Source organism: Taeniopygia guttata, chromosome 15 (genome assembly GCF_048771995.1).
Source record: "Taeniopygia guttata chromosome 15, bTaeGut7.mat, whole genome shotgun sequence".
NCBI lineage: Eukaryota > Metazoa > Chordata > Aves > Passeriformes > Estrildidae > Taeniopygia > Taeniopygia guttata.
This window is the reverse complement of record NC_133040.1, coordinates 1,820,874-1,844,869: the sequence shown is the minus strand read 5'-3', so window position 1 is coordinate 1,844,869 and position 23,996 is coordinate 1,820,874. Positions and strand designations below refer to the sequence as shown.

General features: G+C 55.5%; 1 protein-coding gene across 3 annotated transcripts in view; it reads right to left on the bottom strand.

Annotated features, from left to right (window-relative positions):
* The window catches only part of KSR2 (kinase suppressor of ras 2), an 84,125-nt gene that overhangs the window by 33,899 nt on the left and 26,230 nt on the right, over positions 1 to 23,996 (bottom strand). For 2 of the 3 annotated variants that reach the window (XM_041719439.2, XM_041719440.2), the window contains exons 5-11: positions 15,644 to 15,825; positions 7,757 to 7,826; positions 7,113 to 7,196; positions 4,153 to 4,220; positions 3,878 to 3,976; positions 2,658 to 2,776; positions 408 to 576 (exon numbers count right to left, since the gene is read on the bottom strand). In XM_041719439.2, coding sequence (XP_041575373.1) covers positions 408 to 576; positions 2,658 to 2,776; positions 3,878 to 3,976; positions 4,153 to 4,220; positions 7,113 to 7,196; positions 7,757 to 7,826; positions 15,644 to 15,825 — 791 coding nt within the window. The remainder of the gene's footprint in view (positions 1 to 407; positions 577 to 2,657; positions 2,777 to 3,877; positions 3,977 to 4,152; positions 4,221 to 7,112; positions 7,197 to 7,756; positions 7,827 to 15,643; positions 15,826 to 23,996) is intronic. The other variant, XM_041719441.2, reaches the window with a different exon arrangement.

Sequence of the window (23,996 nt, the reverse complement as noted above, 5' to 3'; positions counted from 1 at the left end):
GGTCACCCCAATTTGCTCTCATTGAGGGGTCAGCCCCTAGTTTCTGAGGAGAAATGCATGGAAATCCATGGAAAAATGGAAAATCCATGGAAAAATGGAAAATCCATGCCTGGAAAGGTTTTGTAGCCTCAAGAGCAGCAGAAGTTGAGCTGGCTCCACCTTGGAGGAGTCCAAGACTGGATCAACCCTTGGGCTCTGACCCTTCTTCAAGCAGGAGGTTTGACCAGAGACTCCCAACCTAAATATCCTAAACTCATCTTTTCTCCTCATTTCTACTTCCACCTTCTCCCCACCGCGGTGCAAACCCAGGAAGGGCTTTAGATGGAACTGACCCACATCCCAAGGACACCCCAAGGACACGAGTCCCCCTCAGCAGCGGTGGGGACACGGGGAGGGGGTGGCAGTACCTGGCAGGTTGAACTGCTTCTGCTGGCGCGGGCACTGCGGGGACGGGTGCAGCGGGGACGGGGGGGTGGCGCTGGGGGGCAGCGGCGGGGCCGGCGAGGACGGCGTGGACGACGTGGTGGACGAGGGGTTGCTGCTGGAATCCGGCTGGTAGGGCACCGGAATGTGGTCCTGGGAAGTGACAAGTGACAAGTGACAGCTACATCATCCCACCCGTTTCTTCCAGAAGTCCTAGAAATCACACAGAGCTTTTTCCAAAAGTGTTTGTACTCCCCCAAGGCCATTTCCCACCATAAATTGGCTCCTTTCCCACCCTCACCCCCAGCTGAGGGTTCCACAAATCTCCTGGCTCTGCACAGCCACGACCACCAAAGCCAGAACTGGGGCCACCACCTTGGGGCTTGGTCCTTGGGGACAACAAGGTCCTAGAAGCTCCTGCTGAGCTCCTTGGAGCCAAACCCCAGGGCCTTGCAGGGAGCAGAGGGATCTGGAAGGAGCAGCCAATGCATCCCAAGACATTCCTCAGCATTCCTTGACTCGTCCCAGTCAAGGCCATCGATTTTGGGTGCACACTGGGATGGGTGGGGAGGGACCACCGAGAACCAACAGGCAGGAAAACCTGCTTGGATATCTTGGATCCCAAAAGGAAAATCGAGGTCAGAATTTGCCCAGCTTGGAGCCACTGAACAGGGTCTGAGCAGTGCTGAGCATTCCATACCCACAGAATTTTCCTACAAGGTTAAAAAATCTGCACGAGCCTTCCCCAGCAGGTAATTTTGTCCTAATTAATTAATTCTTAGATGAGCTGGGCTTTCCAGGAAACCCATATTGGTCATCATTCCATGCTCAATAATCTCGGTCAGGTAAATTCTTTTTTAAGTAACCAGTGAAGGTCAAAACAATATTTCATGGGGGGCTGGAATTAGAGGAATTTAAGGTTTCTTCCAACCCAGGCCATTCCATGATTTTATTCAGGATATCTTTAAAGAAATGCTTTTAGAGATATCTAAGTAAGAAGGGGGCCCTGCTGAAATAAGAATATTTATAGGGGAAATTTCAACCTGGATGGGAGTGCTCAGGACAAAAGCACCACCCCAAAACAACAAAGCCAGAGCAGATCCCATCACCAAGAAATCCCTAAAAAAAGTTAGGTTTAAAATCAGCATCTCCAGGAGCATCTTGGTACCCAGACTTTTCCCAGAGCTAGAAGACACTGAGGGCTGGAGGAGCTCAGCCAGGCTTTGGGAATTTGGGGTTTTGCTGATCCATTCCCCATCAGGTCAGTGATATCCCTCTTTTTGAGCCCTTCCAGCCTGCCAACCCCTCCAAGGAATTTTCCACTGGAGGCCAACAGGTTTTAAATTCCACCAGAAGCAGCCCTGTGATGGGTTTATTGTATCAAGGCAGAGCAGGAGTGAGCCAGGTGCTCTGTCAGGTCTGGCTTGAGCAGCTTCGCCAGGGACAATCCAATTCCAGGCTGGCTTTATTTGCAACAATAAATTTGTTATTTATTGAAGTCTCCACTGCGAGCAGAGTCCTCAAACCACCCCAAATTCAGCTTGGACCTGGAGACTCAGAGGCCACGATGGAGCAGGGCTGGGACAGCAGGACCCAGGCTGTTCTGGAAGTGCTGATCCCATTTTATTTTTAAAAGAAGTTACTTCATGGATACATGTCCAGGGCAGGGAACGGAGCTGGGAAGGGGCTGGAGCCCCAGGAGAGGCTGAGGGAGCTGGGAAGGGGCTGGAGCCCCCGGAGAGGCTGAGGGAGCTGGGAAGGGGCTGGAGCCCCAGGAGAGGCTGAGGGAGCTGGGAAGGGGCTCAGCCTGGAGAAAAGGAGGCTCAGGGGGACCTTGTGGCTCTGCACAGCTCCTGACAGGAGGGGACAGCCGGGGGGGGGGGGTCTGGCTCTGCTCCCAGGGAACAGGGACAGTAGGAGAGGGAACGGCCTCAGGCTGGGCCAGGGCAGGCTCAGGGTGGATTTTGGGAACATTTCTGCATGGAAAGGATGGTCAGGGTGGCACAGCTGCCCAGGGCAGTGCTGGAGTCATTCAGCAGCAATTTGGATGTGGCACTTGGGGAGAGGGGACAGTGGTGACCTTGGCAGTGCAGGGGGAACAATCAGACTCAATTTTCCTAAACGACCCTTTCCAGCCTGAAGAATTCCACAATTCTCTGCAAAGCTGTGGATATTTGGAAGCAGGGAGTCCTGTCCCTGCGGCAGGGTGTGGACACGGGGGGCTCAGGGCTCACCTTGTTGAGTTTGTTGGTTTTGGGGAGCGTTTGGCTGACGTGCAGGTCCGAATAGCGGGGTGGCTTCCTCAGGGGGTTGTTGATGTCGCAGGGCACCGACTCTGTCCGGACTAACCTTGCTGGATTGAGAAGGGAGAGAGGGAAAAGGGGATGGAGAGGAGGGGGAGAGAGAGGGAAGGACATCAAAGCTCAGCAGGAGCGCTGGGGGTCACTCCGTGCTTGGAACCGCTCTCCAAAGCGATTCCCGCGGCACTTCCAGCCTGGGACGGCAGCTGAGCTTCGGGATCCTCCTGCACCCCGGCCACAGCCACCCCCCCGGGGTGTGAGCAGCAATCTGGGGGGCTCGGCAGCTGCCACGGCCCCTCTGTGAACCGCGGCTCAGCCAGCACAACCCTGTTCCTTGCCGGAGCTTTTTGGGGTGAAGGGAAGGAGCCGGCTCAGAACCCTCTCAGCAGGCAGATTTTTGGGGGGAAAGCCAGCCTGAGGGTTGGGGGCTCAGGAAAAGTTCGACTCCGAGATAAGGGCATGAAGAGCTGGGTTTGGGATTTGTTTTAGGGGGTGGGGAGGTATTTCAGTGATGCTGAGGCCACCCCAAAGCCATGCCACTCCTGAAACACACAGCGGGCAGCTGCGGCTCTCGCAGCATCACAGCCCTAAATAATGCCAAGTCCTGCCCATCCCGGGAGCCCCACTGCCTCCCCTGCCTGCCGGGCAGGGCTTGCGGCAGCTCCGAGCCTGGCGCGGGGGTCTCCAACCGCTTCCACCCAAATTTGCTGCAAGCGAGGGCGGGGGTGGGGTGGAGGCTGTAAAATTGCCCCCTCTGAGGTGCCACCAGCACAATCCTTTTCCCCGAGATTAAACCAAAAAGCGGGTTTGGGGGGATATTTAACACAAAGGAACAGCTTTAAGAGCTCAAAATTCAAGGCAACAGCGATTGGAAGCGTCTCCCTGAGGCAGTCGCGGTCCTCTAGCCAGCAAGGGAGCCAAAATCTGGAAGAAAAGAGGTGGGAAGCGGCGCCCCGCCGTCCTGCTGCGAGGTTCTGCCTGTCTCTGGGTGGATTTTAGGCCGGGCTCTCCCGCAGGAGAGCGGGACAAGGCAGCTCCGAAAGCACCACGAGCATCCCCGGCGCGGGGACCCCGCATGCACCGGGAGGTTCGGGGTCCCACGTCCGCCCTGAGCTCTCGACAGAAGCAAAAGGCGAAAACCTGGTTGGACTTACCCCGTGCGGTGGGGAATCTGAAAAGAAAAGGAGGCAGGGGGAGGGTGGGTGGAAGTGGTTTGCAATGCAAATCTGCCTCGCCCCGACCGGCTCGTCTCCCTACAAGCGGAAAAAACGGTGGGTAACATTTCCCCGGAGCGCCCAAGCGGTTCGGGAGCCTCCGTCCCGCCGGGGACCCCGCCTGGGGCCGGCTCCCGAATCGCCCGGGGGGCTTCCCAAAGCTTGACCCGCTGGCAGCATCCCCGGAGGCACGGAGCGGGGAGCAGGGGGCTCACCTCCGCGGTGGATGATCAGCAGGTGACACGGAGGGGCCTCTTTGGTGCATTTGTTGTGGCACTTGAGCCTGGCAGGGGACAGAGAGAAAGGAGTGAGGAGGGAACATCGATGGATGGAGGGACAGGATAAGGGGGAGCTGCCAGGGTGGGGTATTGGGAAGGAATTGTTCCCTGGCAGGGAGGTTGAAGCTGTGGCTGCTCCTGGATCGCTGGAAGTGCCCAAAGCCAGGTTGGATGGGGCTTGGAGCACTCTGGGATGGTGGGAGCTGTCCCTGCCCGCGGCTGCGGTGGAATGGGATGGGCTTTAAGGTCCCCTCCCATCCAGCGATGGAGCTCGGGGCTTTTTCCTCCTTTTGTGACAGGATGCACAGGCTCAGGGATAAGGAACAGTGCAGGACACACATCCCGCAAAACCTGGCTGGCAGGGCACAGGGGCTGCACACCCTTGGGAACGCCTCCATCCCAATGGGGCAGCACAGAAATTCCCAAACCCGGCGCCTCTGCCCCGCTACCCCTTTCTGGACCAGCCAGGCTTGAGGACGCCCCAAATTGTCACTTCTGCCAGAGCTGGCTGCAATAAAAGGAGCAGAGTCCTGCACTGAGGGGAAGGGTTTGCTGGAAGGTGGGCCAGGATGAGCTTTAAAGGCCCTTCCAACCCAAACCATCCCATGATTCCATGAAATCCCCGTTCCCACCATCCTGCTGCTGGATGCTTAATTAAATTCAGGAGCAGCAGAGGGGGAAGAAGTGGCTGCCCCGGTCCCTGATGTGCCCCTGTCATTGTGCCCTCCTCTCCTGGCTTTTTAAGGAAATTTAACCAAAATACAGAGAGGATTTACAGCCTCTGGATATTCTGCAGAGCTCTTCCCGTTTTTTTTTTTTTTCCCGGAGCCAGGGCAGGAGTCTGGAGGGCTTCACCCCCGGGTCATGCATATAGGCATGGGCAGACTCCCAAATCCTTCTCTTCCTCCTTAATTAAGGATGGAAACTCATCCCCAGCTCAGGCTCTGCCACGCCGGCAGAAAGCCATGGGGGAAAAGGGAAAAAGGAGACAAGGATTTATCAAAACAAGGGTAAATGATGGGGGAAAAAAAAAAAGAACGGCAGCTCCAAGTCAATGAGCTGGGTAATGAAAATTCAGGAGCTGCCCGTGTTAGCTTTTATTACAAAGCTGTTCCTAGAGGGAAAGGCAGGAATTAATTTGGTATTTGAGGCTTGGGGGGTTTGGGGTCCGGTTGTTTGTTTTACCTGTTGGCTCCCCTCTGCTTTCTGGGGAAAGCAGTGCCGGGGCAAGGCTGGAAAAAACCTAAATGCCTTGTGTTCCCTCCCAACTTCTGACTGCCAGGAAATGGATTTGTTCTTTTCTGTGGAATTACAGGGAGCGGGATTTGCACAGCCAGAGCCGCAGGGCCAGGGACCCCTCCTCCAGCACGGAGAGCTCGCAGGAAAAACCTCCAGTTCCTCGGGCATGGATACAACGGGAATCACCCCTTTAAAAATCCCTGTATTTGATCACATCCCTTCCAGAAAAGCCCCACCAGCTGTGGAGTAACCGAGCGCTTCTCGGCAGGTTTAAATCCCAATTTACCAACTCATCAGCGCTTAATCAGCGGCAGCAGCGATGGGAACCGCTCCGTTACCCGCAGCCAAGCGCACATTCCCGGCTCCCGGTCCTGGGAAAGGCAATCCCGGCTCCAGCAGCAGCTTCCCCAGGGGCTGGCGGCCGAAAGGGGCTGTCCAAGGCTGGGCTGGGGCGGATTTGGAGCAGCTGAAGCAGCTCCAGCCTCTGCCTCGCTGTTTTCCCCTTCCTGCCCTGTTTCATCCCCTCTCTTTGCACCATGGATTAACTGATTTGGCTCCTCGGGTGTGGGAATCCAGAGCTTCCCTCTGGCTGCCCTGGCAGATCTGGGACCCTGGCAGGGGTCAGGAACCCCCCTGGACAGAGTCCCCAGAGACACTGGCTGTGATCTCTGCCCATGGAAAAGAGTTTCCAATCTTACAGGATGAATTACCAGCTCTGAGGGTTTGATAAGAGTAATAATTAAGTGTGGCACGGGTGCAAAGGTAAAATTTTAGATTTCTAGATTTGGGGTTTAAAGGGGACAAGATGGAGGAAATTGGGTGTGCCTTGTCCTTTTTCTCCTTCTTCATGCCCTCCATGTTTCACTGTGGTGTTGGCATTTTTCTGTTGGTTCAGGCTGGGGACACACTGTCCAACGTAGGTGACAGATATTGGCACGTTATTGTAAATTCAGCACAGGTAGTTTGTGGTATTTAATGTTTGTACCATCCCACTGAGGGCAGAGCCCCACACGCTGCCCTGCAGGACAGAGCTGCGGCAGGGCAGCAGAACATGTTAGAGATAAACAGAATAAACAACCTTGAAACAGCACAGACCAATTATGGCTTCTGCTTTGGCAGCGGGGCTGACAGACAGAGACTTTCTACAATCTCGGAATCACCAATACCCACAGATTCCGACACTCGGGGACCCTGCCAGGACGCAGAGGTGCCCAAAACTCGGCAGAAATAGAGGCTGCAGCCCAAAACTGTGGGCAAAACCCACCTGATGCTATCCCTGCCTGGTCCAGCTCATCCATCCCCCACAGATAATTCTGTCAGGTCCTGCAGATAATTCCACGGGGAATCTCCATAACGCGGGGATGGAAAGCCAGGCTTGGGGAAGGGGGACTGTCAGGATCTGACTCAGAGCTCTGGAGCGAGCAGAGCCGAGGTCTGGCGGGCACATCCTCCCCGAGGAGCCTGATCCCATCCCAGCCCTGCTTTGGGGCGTTATTCACCCAATTCCACAGCTCATTAAGGCTTCCTGTTGGGATGAGCTGGCCAGAGCCTGGCTGGTGTCTCCGTGCCCAAATCCCTGCTCGGCTCCCCAGCAAAACCCCGATTTTCCCCTCCCAGTTTCAAGGAGTGGCACAAAGAGCTCCGGCATGGTGCCATACTTGCAGTTTTTGCATTTTAAGCCGAACAACATTCCCTTCCCGCAGACGGTGCAGGTCTGAGACATCCAGTACTTGGTGGAAAACCTGTGGAGAGAGACACAGAGAGGGAGAGCTGGAGCCTCGCTTATCTCCCAAACCCTGCTTTGTCCTTTCTCTGCTGCCCTCAAACTCCGCTGCAGGTGTTGAGGAATTTTTCTAGGGATGCCAAAACACAACCCCGAGCCTTCCTTTGGTTCTGGAAGCTTGGTCCAAAGGGAATCCAATCCCAGCTCCCCGTGATTCCCACCCCAGGAACCCCCCAAAACCCCTGCCTGCCCTGGGGACCAACGTTTGCAGCCCCATCAAACAGCAGCGCTCTTCCCAGTGCTTTTCCCTCCTCAGGGAGATATGGAAGCTAATCCAGAGAGGGGGAATTTGCTGAAGGCTGGCAAGGTCACAGATAACACACAGATTTATCGATAGCAACTCGAGCCTTATCTAAACCAGATCTGAACTGAAATGGAATTGAAATGCGCTTGGAGGACAGCACAGCCCAGCACGGGAAAGAGAGGGAATGTCTCCAATCTCCGTGTGCTGGAGCAGAGATGGGAAGGGAGATGCCCAACCCTCATCCCCCAGCCTGGCACGGCAGCAGGGGACCCTACCTGTGTTTTATGGAGTTTCCTAAATCCCGCCGAGGGATCTGCGGGGACCAGCGAGGCACTGACAGCGTATCTGCAGGGAGAGACCGGGAAAACCAGCTCTGGTGACAGCACCCAGAGCTGGGGGTCAGGGGTTTGGGAAGGGGAGCAAAGGACACACACGAAAAAACGGGATTTTCCTGCTATTTGCCCCTGGAACGCCTCTCTGAGCTCCTGACTGGAAAGCAGTAGAGCTCTGGGATTTGTGGGTCTGTGGGAATTGGGGTCTCCAGTCCCAGAACCCATCACCCAGTTTGGACCAGGGAGGGGGGAGGAGAGGGTGCATCCATGTGCAGGCAGGGTGGGATTGCAAAGCTTTTGGAATCACATCACGCTGGCCAAGAATGGGAAAATAAAGCTGGAACAGCCTCATCGTCAGTTTTTAATAAGACATCACGGGTTCAAAGCAGTCCCGGCGCTCTCCTTCCAAGGGAAAAGAGGGGAGAGGGATAAGGAAAAAGAGGGAATTCCACAGGCACCGCTGGAGCAGGAAGGTAATGAGGGGCATGGCCATGCTTGGATTCCACATCCTCCTTCAGCCTCGGCAAGGGTGGAAAAGCTGCTCCTCCTCCTCCTCCTGCTCCTCCCGGCCACGGAAAGGTCCTGCCCCGCAGGATGCTCAGCCCCGGGAGCGGATCCATGCCGGCATCCACAGGCTGGGTCTGCACTCAGGGATTGGAGAGGTTTCCCGGGCTCCAGCGGTGGCTCCCGGCTGTTTGCTCAGAGTGCCAGCAAATCCCTGCCTAAACAGGCGCTGGATATTAGCCCAGGGAGCGGGGAGAGCCGCTGTTTGCTTTAATATCCCCTTTTAATATAGCGGCAGGCACGGGGCTCTAATTGCACTCGCCGGCTGAAGGTTACATTTACATCCCTCTCCCCGGCTCAGAAATCCTGGGAGCAGCCCCAGCTGATCCTGCTCCAGCACCTCCGGCCAGCAGCAGCTCTGGATCCTTCTCTGCCTCTGCTCACTCCTCAGGCAGAGGCAGCAATTGAGATGTCAGCATCACACACTCATGGAATGGTTTGGGTGGGAAGGGACATTAAAATCGTCTCGTTCCCATGGGCAGGGACACCTCCCACTGTCCCAGGCTGCTCCAAGTCCTGTCCAACCGGGCCTTGGGCACTGCCAGGGATCCAGGGGCACCCTGTGCCAGGGCCTGCCCGCCCTCCCAGGGAACAATTCCTGCCCAATATCCCACCCAGCCCTGCCCTCTGGCACTGGGAAGCCATGCCCTGTGTCCTGGCTTTATCCACCCGTGTAAAAGTCACTCTCCCTTATTTTTATAAGCTCCCTTCAAAGCCAAGAAGGGGAGTTCATGTCCCCAGCATCACACTGCCAATATTTTGGACATTTTCTCACAGCTTTTGTGACACCCTGGGCTGCTGGACCAGTATCCCTCCACATCCACAACCTCCCAGGGATGGCAATTTGTTCCACAAACCCCAGTGACCCCTCCATGCCCAGCCTCACCCCTCGCTGAGCGTCATTCCCCCTCCCTAAATCCTGTTACAAAACTGAGTTATCATCATCCCCCCTCCAACGCCGCTCCCTGAAGAGCCAAACACCCGGGCCAGAGCAGCTCTTCTCCCGGAATTAAATTACAACTCCACGTTATCAGCCACAATTTATTCCCACTAACTTTCGGCCGGCCTCAATTAAATCCTGTCAGCCCGGCGAGGGGGAGAGGGGATGGAGGCAACGGTGGCTGCTGAGCCTTTTAATTACTTTCTAAATGTGCTCGCTGCAAAAATGTATTGAAGTGTAGCGGGGATTTTGACCTCGTAACGTAAATGAGCCCGACGTGACTCACAGCTAATTACCTTCATTAGCGGCAGCCAGCCACGTAGGATCGCGGCGTTGAACAATAGAGCCGCTGTTGGCAGGAGGGAAAAGCAGCGGAGCGGGGCAGGAGGGCAGGGAAAGGCACCGGGGATCGGCCCCGAGGGCTCGGGGGGCTCTGCAGTTAATTGGGGATCCTCCCCTTTACCCGGATTCCTCGCGCTGTTAACTCGGGGGGATGCCCAGGGGGAGATGCAGCAGCCTGCCCCCAGCACGGGAGGAATATTCTCATTGAAACCCCCCACACTGCCATAATTAGCGCTAATTACGAGGGGGGAAAACCCCATGAGCACGTCTTGTTTCAGGGTGCGAGGGTCGGGCTTTGTCGTGGGGAGCCCGTGATGGAGAAGTGGCTGCGGGATCGGCTGGTCCACGCAGGCTTTGAAGCGTGGCAGTGGCTGCCTCTCCCCCATCCTCCTTCTCCCCCATCCTCCTTCTCTCCCCCATCCTCCTTCTCCCTCATCCTCCTTCTCCCCCATCCTCCTTCTCCCACATCCTCCTTCTCCCACATCCTCCTTCTCCCACATCCTCCTTCCCCCATTCTCCTTCTCCTCCATTCTCCTTCTCCTCCATCCTCCTTCACCCCCATCCTCCTTCTCCCCCATCCTCCTTCTCTCCCCCATCCTCCTTCTCTCCCCCATCCTCCTTCTCTCCCCCATCCTCCTTCTCTCCCCCATCCTCCTTCTCCCCCATCCTCCTTCTCCCCCATCCTCCTTCTCTCCCCCATCCTCCTTCTCCCCCATCCTCCTTCTCCCCCATCCTCCTTCTCCCCCATCCTCCTTCTCCCCCATCCTCCTTCTCCCTCATCCTCCTTCTCCCCCATCCTCCTTCTCCCCCATCCACCCTCTGCCCCCCATCCTCCTTCTCCCCCATCCTCCTTCTCCCCCATCCTCCCTCTCTCCCCCATCCTCCTTCTCTCCCCCATCCTCCTTCTCCCCCCCATCCTCCTTCTCCCTCATCCTCCTTCTCCCTCATCCTCCTTCTCCCCCATCCTCCTTCTCCCCCCATCCTCCCTCTCTCTGCCCGCTCCAGCGCCCCGGAGCTGCCCCCGTGCCAGTCATTATTTAAAACCTTTATCACCAGCAGCCTCAAAGATCCGAACTCTCCCGGCCGTAATTCCCCTCACCTAATTCCCCCTCCGCCCTCTCCCGCTCCGAGCTGGCATTTCCTTGGGCACAAGTGGCATTTCGCAGGGTGGCAGCCCCATGGAGGCTTCCCCCGGTCAGCCACCCCATCCCGAGGGGTTCCCAAAAGCCAAAACCCGCTTCCCGCTGTGGTGGCACTGCCCGGTGCCAGCCCAGCCGCGGTGCCAGGGAATGCCACCCTCCTTCCGACACCTCCGTGTTTTCCTCCGCCGCTCCAGCAAAGGTCAGGGCTCCTGCTCCGCGCGGCACAGCTCATCCCAAAATCAACAGCCGCGCTTGATGGGATCAGCTGTGCCAGCAGGAGAGCCGGGAGAAGGGTGACAGCCACCTCCGGCGCGTCCCTGACAGGCGACACGGCAGCGGAGCCTGCCAGCCCGCTCCCCGGCGGTGACAGGCAGCTGTGACAGCCTGAGTGGCACCCGGAGGTGACGGTGCTGCCCCCGCTGCCATCCCCTGAATTCCGGCCGGTTCCCAGCTGGGGCGCCCGGCCGTGTCCTGCATGGAGGAAAGCACCTGGAGCTTCCCTGTTTCATTGGTTTGGGGTTGCGCCCTCCTCTCCATCTGCTGATGCCCTCAGAGAGCACCAAACCCTCTGCAGGGACACCTGGAGCACCTCCCAGGGGTGGCAGCGGTGCTGAAGTGCAGGCACGGGGGGTGTTTTGTCACAATTGTCCCTTCCTCATCTCCTGGTCCCTGCCTGGATAGCAGGAGCTGGCGGGGGCACGTTATCCATCACGGAGGCAGCCCGATAAACAAACCCTCCTTCTCCTACTGTGTAGGAAATGGGTTTGTAGTGAGTGCTCAGAAAAGAGCATAATCCAACACTACTACAGCAAACACGTTCCCATTATGAATGGGACAGAGAAAATCGATGGCAGTGGGCTGGGGAAGAATCCCAGATGAGCCTCTGCAGAGCCAAGAAACGGCCAGGAGGCTTTGCACTTATCCCAAACATCCCAAACGTCACCAAAACACTCCCAAGGTGGGTGAGTCCCATGGAGAGATTAAGAGGAGACACCAGGGTGGAGCCTCTTCCCAAAAGAGTTCAACAGCAGAAGATATCCAGGATTAGGAATATCTCAACCACCAGGCAAAAATCCCAGTGCAGAGACAAATCATAATATCCATGGAATGGTTTGTGCTGGAAGGGATCTTAAAGATGATCCAGACCCCCCATGGAACACCTTCCACTGTCCCAGGCTGCTCCCAGCCCCATCCAGCCTGGCCCTGGACATTTCCAGGGATCCAGGGGCAGCCCCAGCTGCTCTGGGCACCCTGTGCCAGCTGCAGTGGCAGAGTCCCAGTGTCTCAGCCAGTGGCAGTTCCAGGGACACTGTCCCAGTGTCTCCCCACCACCCTGGGCTTGCTCCCCAGGTGGTCCCAGCTGGGAGCCAAGAACCCCAAGGAGATGCTCTGCAGCAAAGTCCCCTCATGAGACGTCTCAGGCCTTGCTCGTGCTGTTTTTAGGGCTGAAATAGGATGGGAGAGATCCCAGAGCAGCTGCTCCAGCAGCTTTCCCTCCCCAGGAGAGAAGTCCATGCAGGATTCAAGGCACAAAGGCAGTCACCTGCTCCCTCCGTTAGTGCACGTGGCAGATATTCCACACGGAATTTGGGAAGTGTCCCTGTCCATGTTGGGGGTTGGAATGGGGTGGCCTTTAAGGTCCCTTCCAACCCTGTGGATCACAGGCAGGTTCAATGGGTGGAAGGATGATCCAGGGTGGATCCAGCAGAGGGGATCATCCAAAGCAGGAGCTGTTCCCAGAGCATCTCTCCAGTAAGGAAAGAGTCCCCTTGGAACCCAGGGGGACGTGACAATCCCATTTCCCCAGCTCACACCTCACATTCAGCTGGCTTCAAGCCTGACATCGGGATTTCCCCCCCAGTTCCCAGCCTTGCAGCCTCAGTTAGGCTTATCCAGACAAAACTGTGCCCCCCAACTGCTGCCGGGGTGGGAACCCTCCGGAGCCTCGCTGCCAGCTGTGGCCAGATGTGGCTGCAGGGAGCTGCCAGCTGTGCCATGGCAGAGCAGGGTCAGGGAGGAGAGAACCCCTGGTGATCCCCAAAGAAAGGAGGTTCCCTTTGGGAAGTCCCATCCTGGAGGTGGTTGGGGCTGGGACAGCATTAAGGAGAAGTGTCCCCCCACCCAGAGCCACCCCAGGGCTGGCAGTGGGGTGACCAGGGGCAGGGGGCATGGTCTGGATGTCACTGGATGCTTCCCCACGTCACCTTCAGCGCCACTGTCACGTCCTTGGGTCCAGCCTGGTGCTTTGCAGAAGAAAAGCTGGATTCAGGCTCTGGGACCCCCATCCCGACCAGGACGTTTTCCTGGATCCTTGTCCACCAAACCTACCTGAGGTCAGCCCTGCAGGGGCTCTTCCAGGAGCTGGGGGGGCTCAAGGAGCTCTGGTGGCATCTCCATTGTCACTTGGCCATCCCTGGTTGGGATCCTGCCCATGCTCAACACCATAAACTGCAGGATCGGGATTCGGGAGAATCCCCCAGGGACACGGCCAGGGCAGCAGCACAGTGGATGTGATGGAGGTGCCACACAGGGCTGGGCAGGGAGGGGACATCCCTGGAGGCCACATTACAGCAGTTCTACAACTTCCTCCTGAGGGGCAGAGGGGTCTCTGCTCCCCGTGGCAGCAGAAGGGACGGCTGGAGCTGTGTTGGGAGATTTATGTTGGTTTTCAGGGAAAGGTTCTTCCCCCAGAGGTGCTGGCACTGCCCAGGCTGCCCAGGGAATGAGCACGGCCCCGAGGCTGCCAGAGCTCCAGGAGCCTTTGGGCAGCACTGCCAGGGATGGACAGGGTGGGGTTGGTGGGGTCTGGGCAGGGCCAGGGGATGGATCAATGATCGGGATATTCCCTGATCCTGTGATTTCCCCAGGCAGATTTGTGCTGCCAGAGGAAGAGGCTCCTTCTGCAGCTCCCTTGGTGAAAATCCATTCCCATCAGGATAAAGGGGTGTTAAAAATCAGAGGGAAGCATCCAAACCCGCTCCTGACCCGGGCCAGGGATGACTCAGGTGGGAACGAGCAGCAAGGTTGTGAAAGAGAAATCATGGAGACACAGCCGGGGTGGGACGGGGCCTCACCCATCTCCAGCTGACAACAACAACAATTTTTGTGTTTCTGTGCTTAGGGAAGTAATTCCACAGCAATCCCACAGAGCATCTGGGTGCTGCCACGCTGCTGCCACAGGAGGAAAAGGGATTTTTAGAAAAACCCATCGGGATGGGATACTGTGGAGAGCTCGGCTGTTGAGCCACCACAAGGATGGGGACAGGGAATCCTCGGGATGCAGGGAGGGTTTGGAGCAACCTGCTCTAATGGGGGGTGTCCCTGCCCATGGAAATGGATGAGCCTCAAGCTCCCTTCCAGCCCAAACCATTCCATGATTCTGCTCCTGCAAACAAACATCTGCCCTGCTTGGATAATTCCCACACGGGTGTTGATCCTGCAAGGACCCAAAACCTCCCAGCAGGGATCAACCAGCTGGGGAAACCCAGCTCCCAGCAGGCCTGGAAAACATTCCCAGCAGCCAGGGAAGTGAGGGAAATGAGAAGGGAAGGGAAGGGAAGGGAAGGGAAGGGAAGGGAAGGGAAGGGAAGGGAAGGGAAGGGAAGGGAAGGGAAGGGAAGGGAAGGGAAGGGAAGGGAAGGGAAGGGAAGGGAAGGGAAGGGAAGGGAAGGGAAGGGAAGGGAAGGGAAGGGAAGGGAAGGGAAGGGAAGGGAAGGGAAGGGAAGGGAAGGGAAGGGAAGGGAAGGGAAGGGAAGGGAAGGGAAGGGAAGGGAAGGGAAGGGAAGGGAAGGGAAGGGAAGGGAAGGGAAGGGAAGGGAAGGGAAGGGAAGGGAAGGGAAGGGAAGGGAAGGGAAGGGAAGGGAAGGGAAGGAAAGGAAAGGAAAGGAAAGGAAAGGAAAGGAAAGGAAAGGAAAGGAAAGGAAAGGAAAGGAAAGGAAAGGAAAGGAAAGGAAAGGAAAGGAAAGGAAAGGAAAGGAAAGGAAAGGGAATTAGCTGCAAACTCTTCTTTGGCTGCAAAACCTTCTCCAGCCTGCTTCTTGAGCAGGAGGAATGAGTGGAAGACCCCAAAACAAGCCAGGAAGACAAAACAAGGGAAAAATCCAGGGAAGGGAGATGGATAGAAACCCAGCCTGGGTGTGGAGTTGGAGGAAGTTTTAGCTGAGGAACAAGAGGCAAAGGGAACTTGGCTGGGAATCACTCCCAGCAGCTGCCATGTGTTTCCAGGGAAGTTCTTCTTGGGCCAAGAGCCACGCCTGGCTTGGAAAAGTTTCAATCCCTGTGGAATTAATGCCAGCGCTGGTTTGGGACCAGGAAATGAGGGTCAGGCTGTTCCTCCCAGACCTGGGTGAGCTCATGGAGCCAAACCCACCCAGTGGGTGCCACCACCAGTATCTCCTGGGAGAGGACAAAGCCCTGTCAGGTGGGATCAGGACTGGCTGCTGGGATCAGCTCCATGGGCTTTGCACCAGGACTGGCTTCCCAAAACTCCACATCAGCTCCACATCCAGCAAGCAGGGGAGGTGAAACCACAAAGGTTTACAAAGCAGCCCTCACAAAAGTCACTTTTAGGTGACAACCAGGCAGATCCACCAACTCAGACAGCACAGAAACCTCATGGCTTTCCCAAATACCAGAAATAACCCAGTTTTGGGGCTATCTTTGCCCAGAAACACCCACAGATCTCTAAACACCAACATGAGGCACCTCCACAAGGGCTGGGCTCATTCCACGATGCTCAACCAACATCCTCCAAACCACTGACTCCAAAACTGCCCAGCCCCATCCTCTGCTTGGCACTGCCAGCCCTTGGAGGAGGGATCCGAGGGCGCCACGGGCACTTACTTGCTGAGAAGGTGGCGTCGGTGTGGACGGGCGGGGTGGAGGGCAGGAAGGGCGGGTACCCCACGAAGAAGGAGCGCAGGGAGCGCTCGGAGAGGAGAGGGGAGCGCTGGGCCGGGATGTTCTCACAGCTCCCCACGCTGTTGTGGATCTTGAGGTTCAGGGGCTTGTTCTTCTTCTTGACTCTGGCAGGGAAAAGAGGAACAAGGAGGGGAAAGTGAAGGGAAAGGAGCTGGGGACAAGCTGGTGGCACCCGTGGGATGGGGAGGTTGTTGCATCATTTTCATGTGATAATTGGTCCCACTTCCCCATGAGAATTCCCAATCCCTCCCCGCCATCAAACAAAGGCAATTTCCATTAAGGAACATTCCAGAGCTTTTCCTCCTGAGAGAAAAAAGTAATTCAGTCCAAAAGCTCATCAGCCACAGGATTTGACCTTGTCACATCCCCTAAACGGTCACATTTAATGTCACTACATCAAATACAGGGCCCAAGCAAGGGTGGGCTGCAGCGGAGAATGTGAGGGACCCCAAGAGTTTCCCAGGAATCAGCTTGGCAAGGCACAGGGCCGTGGTGTGGACAACCCAAAACACTGGGAGAAATTCCTCAGGAATTAAATTCTGCAGAGCAGGGGGGAGGAGTCGCCCGCCTCTCCCTCCTGCCCCATTTTTCCACACTGGGACAAGGCCCAGTGTTGTTCTGCTGGCTCAGATGATCCCAAAGCTGCAGCAGACCAGAAGGATTTGGGATGCAGAGTGGCACTGGCAGCTCAGATGGGCTGGGCTGCAGGATCCTGGCACGGCAGAGCTGCTCCCACTCGGGCTGCCACGGAGTCAGGAGCAGAGACAGCCCTGGGAAAGGCAGCTCAGCCCACTGCAGATCTGCAGAGATCCTTTGAGACCACCCTGGCAGTGCAACAGCTCAAGGATCCCTGGAATGTTCATCCATAATCCTGATCCCAACTGGAACACTGCATCCAACTCTGTGCCCAGCACAGGAGGGACCTGGAGCTGTTGGAGCAAATCCAGAGGAGGAACCAGAGCTGCTCCAAGGGCTGGAGCCAGGCTGGGAGAGCTGGGGGTGCTCACCTGGAGAGGAGAAGCACCAGGGACACCTCAGAGCCCCTTGCAGGGCCTGAAGGGGCTCCAGGAGAGCTGGAGAGGGACTGGGGACAAGGGATGGAGGGACAGGACACAGGGAATGGCAGGCTGGATGGGGTATTGGGGATTGGGAATTGTTCCCCGGCAGTCTGGGCAGGCCCTGGAGCGGAGCATGTCCCACCTCTCCCAGCGGTGCCCGGGGACATCTGGCCCTGCCAGGCGATAGGAAATGGCCTCTTAATGAAGAAAATTAAACCATCCTCTAATAAGTTAATTATTTCCTCACACAGGAAAGCTGCTGCTGTGTTTAGGGTGGCTGCAAGGACCTCTTTGGGTGGGCTGGACTCAGGATGGGCTGGTCCAGTTGAGCTCTGGCTCTCCAGACTTGGAACTCCTTGGGGTCAGCCCCAAACTGACGGTCATGGAGCCATGGGATGGGTTGGGTGGGAAGGGACATTAAAGGACATGAGCAGGGACACCTTCACTGTCCCAGGCTGCTCTGGCCTGGCCTGGAACATTTCCAGGGATCCAGGGGCAGCCACAGCTGCTCTGGGCACCCTGTGCCAGGACCTGCCCACCCTCACCTGGAACATTCCTTCCCAATATCCCATCTAATCCTGCCTGGTGGTCCCAAATCCAGTCCATCCCCTCACCTGCTGCTGTTGAATCCCAACCCAACCACGGGGTCTCTGCCAAAAATCCCAGTGCTGCTCCCCTGGCATGGCCCCAGCTCCCCCGAGCACAACCCTGGCCCAAAGCCCTTCCTGAAAGGCAGTGATTAAGCACTAATCTCGGGTTTTTTCCACCCATAAATCAGCTCCAGACCAAATATTTACTGTGAGCATCATTTCCTCGCCAAGCAGGGCTGCTGACAGCTCTCATTATTAGGAAGGATGAGTGATTTTGGACAGAGAGATATTTTTTTTCCTCTCTCTGTTTCTTCAGGAGAAGAAAAAATATTAAAGAATAATAAACAGCAGGATCCAACTGGGTGACTGGGCTGGCTGCCTGTCTCCTCATGGCCTCGATCCCTGTCCTGAGGGAAGAGGGGCAGGAACCAAAGCCTGGAAAGGAGCAGGAGCATCCATGGAAAACTTCCTGCCACAGGGGGTTCACAGGGACAGGGGATCCTGTCTCCTGGCTTGGGGACAAGGAGTGCCTGAGGGACATGGAGCGAACCAAGCCCTGTTTGGGGCATCTCTGGCAAAAATGGGTCAAAACCCATCCTTGGGGCAGGGCTGGAGGATGAGGCTGGTTATGGGCACCTCATAAAGGACTTGCTGCCATGAGGGGTCATCCGTCTGTTTGTCCTCCATCCATCCATCCATCCATCCATCCATCCATCCATCCATCCATCCATCCATCCATCATCCATCCATCCATCCATCATCCATCATCCATCATCCATCCATCCATCCATCCATCCATCCATCCATCCATCCATGCATCCATCATCCATCCATCCATCCATCCATCCATCCATCCATCCATCCATGCATCCATCATCCATCCATCCATCCATCCATCCATCCATCATCCATCATCCATCATCCATCCATCCATCCATCCATCCATCCATCCATCCATCCATGCATCCATCATCCATCCATCCATCCATCCATCCATCCATCCATCCATCCATCCATGCATCCATCATCCATCCATCATCCATCATCCATCCATCCATCCATTCATCATCCATCATCCATCCATCCATCATCCATCCATTCATCATCCATCCATCCATCCATAATCCATCCATCCATCATCCATCCATCCATCATCCATCCATCCATCCACCCATCATCCACCCATCATCCATCCATCATCCATCCATCCATCATCCATCCATCCATCCATCATCCATCCATCCATCCATCCATCCATCCATCCACCCATCATCCACCCATCATCCATCCATCCATCCATCCATCCATCCATCCATCCATCATCCATCCATCATCCATCCATCCATCCATCCATCCATCCATCCATCCATCCATCCATTCACCTACACAGGTTGGATTAAGATGATCTCCAAGGTCCTTCCCAGCCCAAACCACTCCATGATTCCAGAGATAGTGACAGGACAAAGGGAAATTATTTCAAACTAAAAGAGGGGCGACTTAGATGGGATTTTGGGAAGGAATTCCTCCCTGGGAGGGTGGGCAGGCCCTGGCACAGGGTGCCCAGAGCAGCTCTGGCTGCTCCTGGATGCCTGGAAGTGTCCAAGGTAAGCATTTCCATCCTCCTCTCATTTACCCAAAGTGGGGAAAAACATGTTGGAAATGCATCCTGGTCCTCCCAGCCTAAATTCCCCATCCCAGCTGGGCAGGGGGAACACTCTTCCTTCTGTCTGGATCCCAATTCCAAGGGAAAACATCAGCCTAATTTCAATTTTCCATAGGGATAAGGCCCAAGTCAACGCTGTTCAGGAAAGGGAGGCAGGATTATGGAGCTGATGTTTTTTATTTTGGCCCCAAAGCATTTTGAGAGAGCAGAGAGAACCACACCTGGTCCATCTTGAGGCTTGGAGCCTCCCAAAACCTGGGAGATGCCCAGAGCACCCTCCAGGCATGGCAGGAAAATGCCCCCAAGGGCCAAGGGTGCCTTCCCTGCCAGATTCGGAGCAGATCCCCAAATCTGGACATCCCCCACTATTTCTTTTGCCACTCTCCACGGTTGTCCCACGCTCTTCCCTGCTCCAGAAGGCTCCAAAGCCGGGTGGGTATTCCCAGGATTCTAGCCCTCGCTGCAGGTCGGGAAAATCAGCACTGGGAGCAATTCCTTCTCAGATGGGTGAATGCCAACGGTTGGGACCGTAATTTCATGCAGGAATTTGCTACATATATAATGACAGATAAAAAAAAAAAAAAGGGGAATAAAATGAAATTAAAAAAAAAAAAGCCGAGCAAATTTGAAGCGTTGAATGCAAATCCCTTGAGGTGTCAATCCCGGCTGAATGGCTCATCCCCGCCTGCTCGCTGCGATCCGTCAAACGCTTATCACCGGCTTTGGGGGGAAAAAATAGAGGTTTTCAACAGGCACTGAAATCCAGGAGCAGACACCAGGACAAAGGGCCCGTCAGGGGAGGGCAGGGACTGACAGCGGCTGCGGAGTGGGGAGGGCGTGGATGTCACAGGATTTCCACAGAAAGGCCTTATAGGGTTCCCACAGAAAGGAGGTTTTGCCCTGCTGGGATGTCCCAGGGTGGTTTGGTGGCTGCAAGAGCAGGATGTGCTGGAATGGGGCACGGAAGCAAAAATCCAATGTTCACAGGGCGGTCGTGCTCCTGGAATACGGCTGATCCCAAAAAACGTCCCAAAGGGGACATCCCAACCATTCCTCAGCTCTGGCAGAGCTCATCCTCCTTTCCCAACTCTTAAAAAACCTGGAAACCGAGTCAATGTTCACAGGGCAGTGATGTTCCTGGAATACAGCTCGTCCCAAAGGGGACACCCCAACCATTCCTCAGCTCCGGCAGACCTCATCCTCTATCCCCAACTCTTCAAAAACCTGGAAACCGAGTCAATGTGCACATGACTGATGTTCCCAGAGTACAGGTCATCCCAAAGTGGACATCCCAACCATTCCTCAGCTCTGGCAGAGCTCATCCTCCATTCCCAACTCTTAAAAAACCTGGAAATCGAGTCAATGTTCACAGGGCAGTGATGTTCCTGGAATACAGCTCATCCCAAAGGAGACATCCCAACCATTCCTCAGCTCCAGCAGAGCTCATCCTCCATTCCCAACTCTTCAAAAACCTGGAAATCGAGTCAATGTTCACATGACTGATGTTCCCGGAGTACAGCTCGTCCCAAAGGGGACATCCCAACCATTCCTCAGCTCTGGCACAGCTCATCCTCCATTCCAAACTCTTCAAAAACCCAGAAATTGAGTAAATAGCAACCTGCCCTGCAAGCATGTGTTGTCACTTCCATTCTTACTACCGTTGAAAAGAATTAAAATGGGTTTAATTTCAAATTTAACCACAAGGCAGGAGCTGCCCCTGCAGCCGCTGGAGCCAGGTGATGTTTTATTCACCACTTTGCTCCTCACCAGCACACACCAATTTCCACACAAGCGTTGCTCTTAAAGGAAGGGAAATAGAGTGGGAGAAAAAAATAAATAAAAATCCTCTCATCGGTATTTCAGCTGCAAAGGATTAAAGATCGCTGCTGCCTGGCCGGGAGCGCGTGGCCCCGGTCAGGATTCAGCCCTGAAGATTTATGGCTTTTGGAGTGGTTTAATTGCACAATATTCCCGATTAAATCAGAGCAAGGAGCAGGTGAAGTGCTGCCCTCGTGCCTCCTACACCAGCAGCATCCAATGGAATGGCAAAAAAAAAAAAAACAGGAAGAAAAGCCTCGGATTCACTCTGGTATTCTTTGGAATGACAGAAGGAAAAAAAAAAAAAAAAGAAGAAAATAAGGAAGAAAATACTCAGATTCACTCTGGCATTCTTTCATGCAATAATTATTTGGTGGGAAGGGAGCTTAAAGATCATTTTATCCAAACATTGCCATGGGCAGGGACACCTCCCACTGTCCCAGGGACCCAGAGGCAGTCACAGCTTCAATCTGTGCTTTCAGGGAACAATTCCTTCCCACTGTCCCATCCATCCCTGCCCTCTGGCAGTGGGAAGCCATTCCCTGTGTCCTGTCCCTCCTTACCAAAGCCCCTCTCCAGAACTTCTGCCACTTCTCCCTTCCTGTTCCCATATTGGCACAGAAATTACAAAATCTGACCTTTTTCTCCAAGGATTCCCAAATAAACATTAAAAATCCCACCCTGGCTAAGGAATCTGAGCGTTCCCAAACAGCCTTGGGGAGTTGGGATCAAAACCAGCCCAGCTGGAGCCATCTAAGCCAGGAAAGGAGGCACCAGGTCACCTTTGGCACTGGGTTAAACACACAGCTCCGTGCCCAGTGCCATCCCACATCCCAAATCCCTCTGGTGCACTCAGGATGGCACCAGCTTCTTAAGGATTTTCAGCTTTCAAGGCAGTGGATTTTTGGAACCTGCCTGAAAAGCTGAAATTCCTTCGTTCTCCACCCAAACCTGAACAAGCTCCACACAATGTTCACACTCCTGAACAAGCAGGGGCTGAGATAATGAATTAACACAGAATATCCTCCAGATGTTGCATTTATCCTCCTCATTCTCATAAAGAGGCAACAATTCCTCCCTCCCCCAGCCCGAGGAAAAGCAGCTCCTTCATATCAAAGCCTCAGCAGTTAAATATTTATCCCAGTGCCTGTCCCCACTTCCCTGGATGCCTGAATTTCCAGGCTCGAGTCTGACTGATCTATTATTCTCTTTTCCAAGCACAAAGTGGAACTTTTTTATTACAGCTGCAAATGATAAAGCTGGGAAATTCTTTGAAGGGAATTGGAGGCAAACAGGTTTCCCCCCGCCCTCCTCCTGCTCGGGGCTGCAGGAACAGCCCTGGGAGCAGCCAGGGGCAGGAAGGAGCTGGAAGAGGTAATTGCCAGGATCCTGGAGCTGGAGCTGTTTCTCATTAAACCCCTTCTGTTTTCTTGGTTGCCACCGTTACGTTTCTTTGAGGGCCACCCAAGGGCAGTGAGGGTGAGCTGGGGGCAGCCAGGGCTGCTGGGGCTGAGTCTCCTTTGGATGGAGGAGCTTCCACAGGGATTCAGCCCCTGGGGCAGCCTGAGGGGGTTTCCTCATCCCCAGGCAACACAACCTCAGCCAGGTGGGGCAGATCCACCCCAGACTGGACAATCCTGGAATGGTTTGAGATGGAAAGAACCTTGGAACTCACCCCATTCCACCCAGTGCCATGGGCAGGGACACCTCCCACTGTCCCAGGCTGCTCCAAACTCCATCCAGCCTGGCCTTGGGCACTGCCAGGGATCCAGGGGCAGCCACAGCTGCTCTGGGCACCTGTGTCAGGGAACAATTCCTTCCCAATATTCCATCTATCCCTGGGAATAGGAAGCCATTCCCTGTGTCCTGTCCCTCCATCCCTTGTCCCCAGTCCCTCTCCAGCTCTCCTGGAGCCCCTTCAGGCCCTGCAAGGGGCTCTGAGCTCTCCCTGGAGCTTCTCCTCTCCAGGTGAGCACCCCCAGCTCTCCAGCCTGGCTCCAGAGCAGAGGGGCTCCAGCCCTGGAGCAGCTCTGTGGCCTCCTCCGGACACTGAGGAGCACTCCCTGCTTTTGGTTTTCATCCCATTATTGCCAAGGAATCCCCTGGAGCACTCGGCCAACCCAGCCCCTGTCTGGACCACCACAGCAACTCAGGGCTGGGGTGGCAGGAGGGTCAGAAGCTCCCACCAACCTCTTGAACCCCAAAGAAGTGAAGAGGGGAGGTTCTCCCTGACTTCCCAGCTGGAACACAGAGCTGGGAAGAGCTTGGCTCTGCCACGACCATCAGTGGTCTGTCCCTGTCCTGGCCACCACCCCAGCCCCTGCCCACAGCCCCTGCCCTCTCTGTGCCCTCACACCGAGCACCAGGAACGCGGTGCCACCTTCCAGGATGTTAATCCTTATCTAAATTCATCCTCACGCCCGTCTGGCTTTGGAAGGAGCCTCAACTCCTCATTAAAGGACACGGTGAGAAGTTTCTCCTCTGAGCACCGTAAAGCTCCAGCGCTCTGGATGGAATAGCAGGGCCGTAATTAACATTAATGACGCTCCTAAGGAGCGCCACAGCCCGGAGCAGTGGGATAATTCCAGCACAGAGCCAGGTTGGTACGGGGGCCACTCATCACTGTCACCTCACGGTGTGCAAAGCATCCTTTGAGGGAGCTGGACACATTCCAGGGGCTGTGCACAGCTCCACAGCCCGGCAGCGGCAGCCAGATTAACCAGGGGGAGGATTTGGAAGCACATGGAGAGATGCTGCTCGTTTTGCTCTCCCAATTCCTGCACTGCCACGCTCTCCCTCTCACTGAAGTTCCAGGTTGGGCTCTGTTTTCAGGATAAATAACAGCGTGGAGATCATGGAATCCTTTGGGTTTAAAAAGACCTTTGAAATCATGGAGCCCACCCCTGTCCTCAGGTGCCACATCCACACAGCTGTTAAATCCCTGCAGGGATGGAGATCCAGCACTGCCCTGGGCAGCTGTGCCACCCTGACCACCCTTTCTTTCCATGCAGAAATGTTCCCAAAATCCACCCTGAGCCTGCCCTGGCCCAGCCTGAGGCCGCTCCCTCTCCTCCTGTCCCTGTTCCCTGGGAGCAGAGCCCGACCCCCCCGGCTGTCCCCTCCTGTCAGGAGCTGTGCAGAGCCAC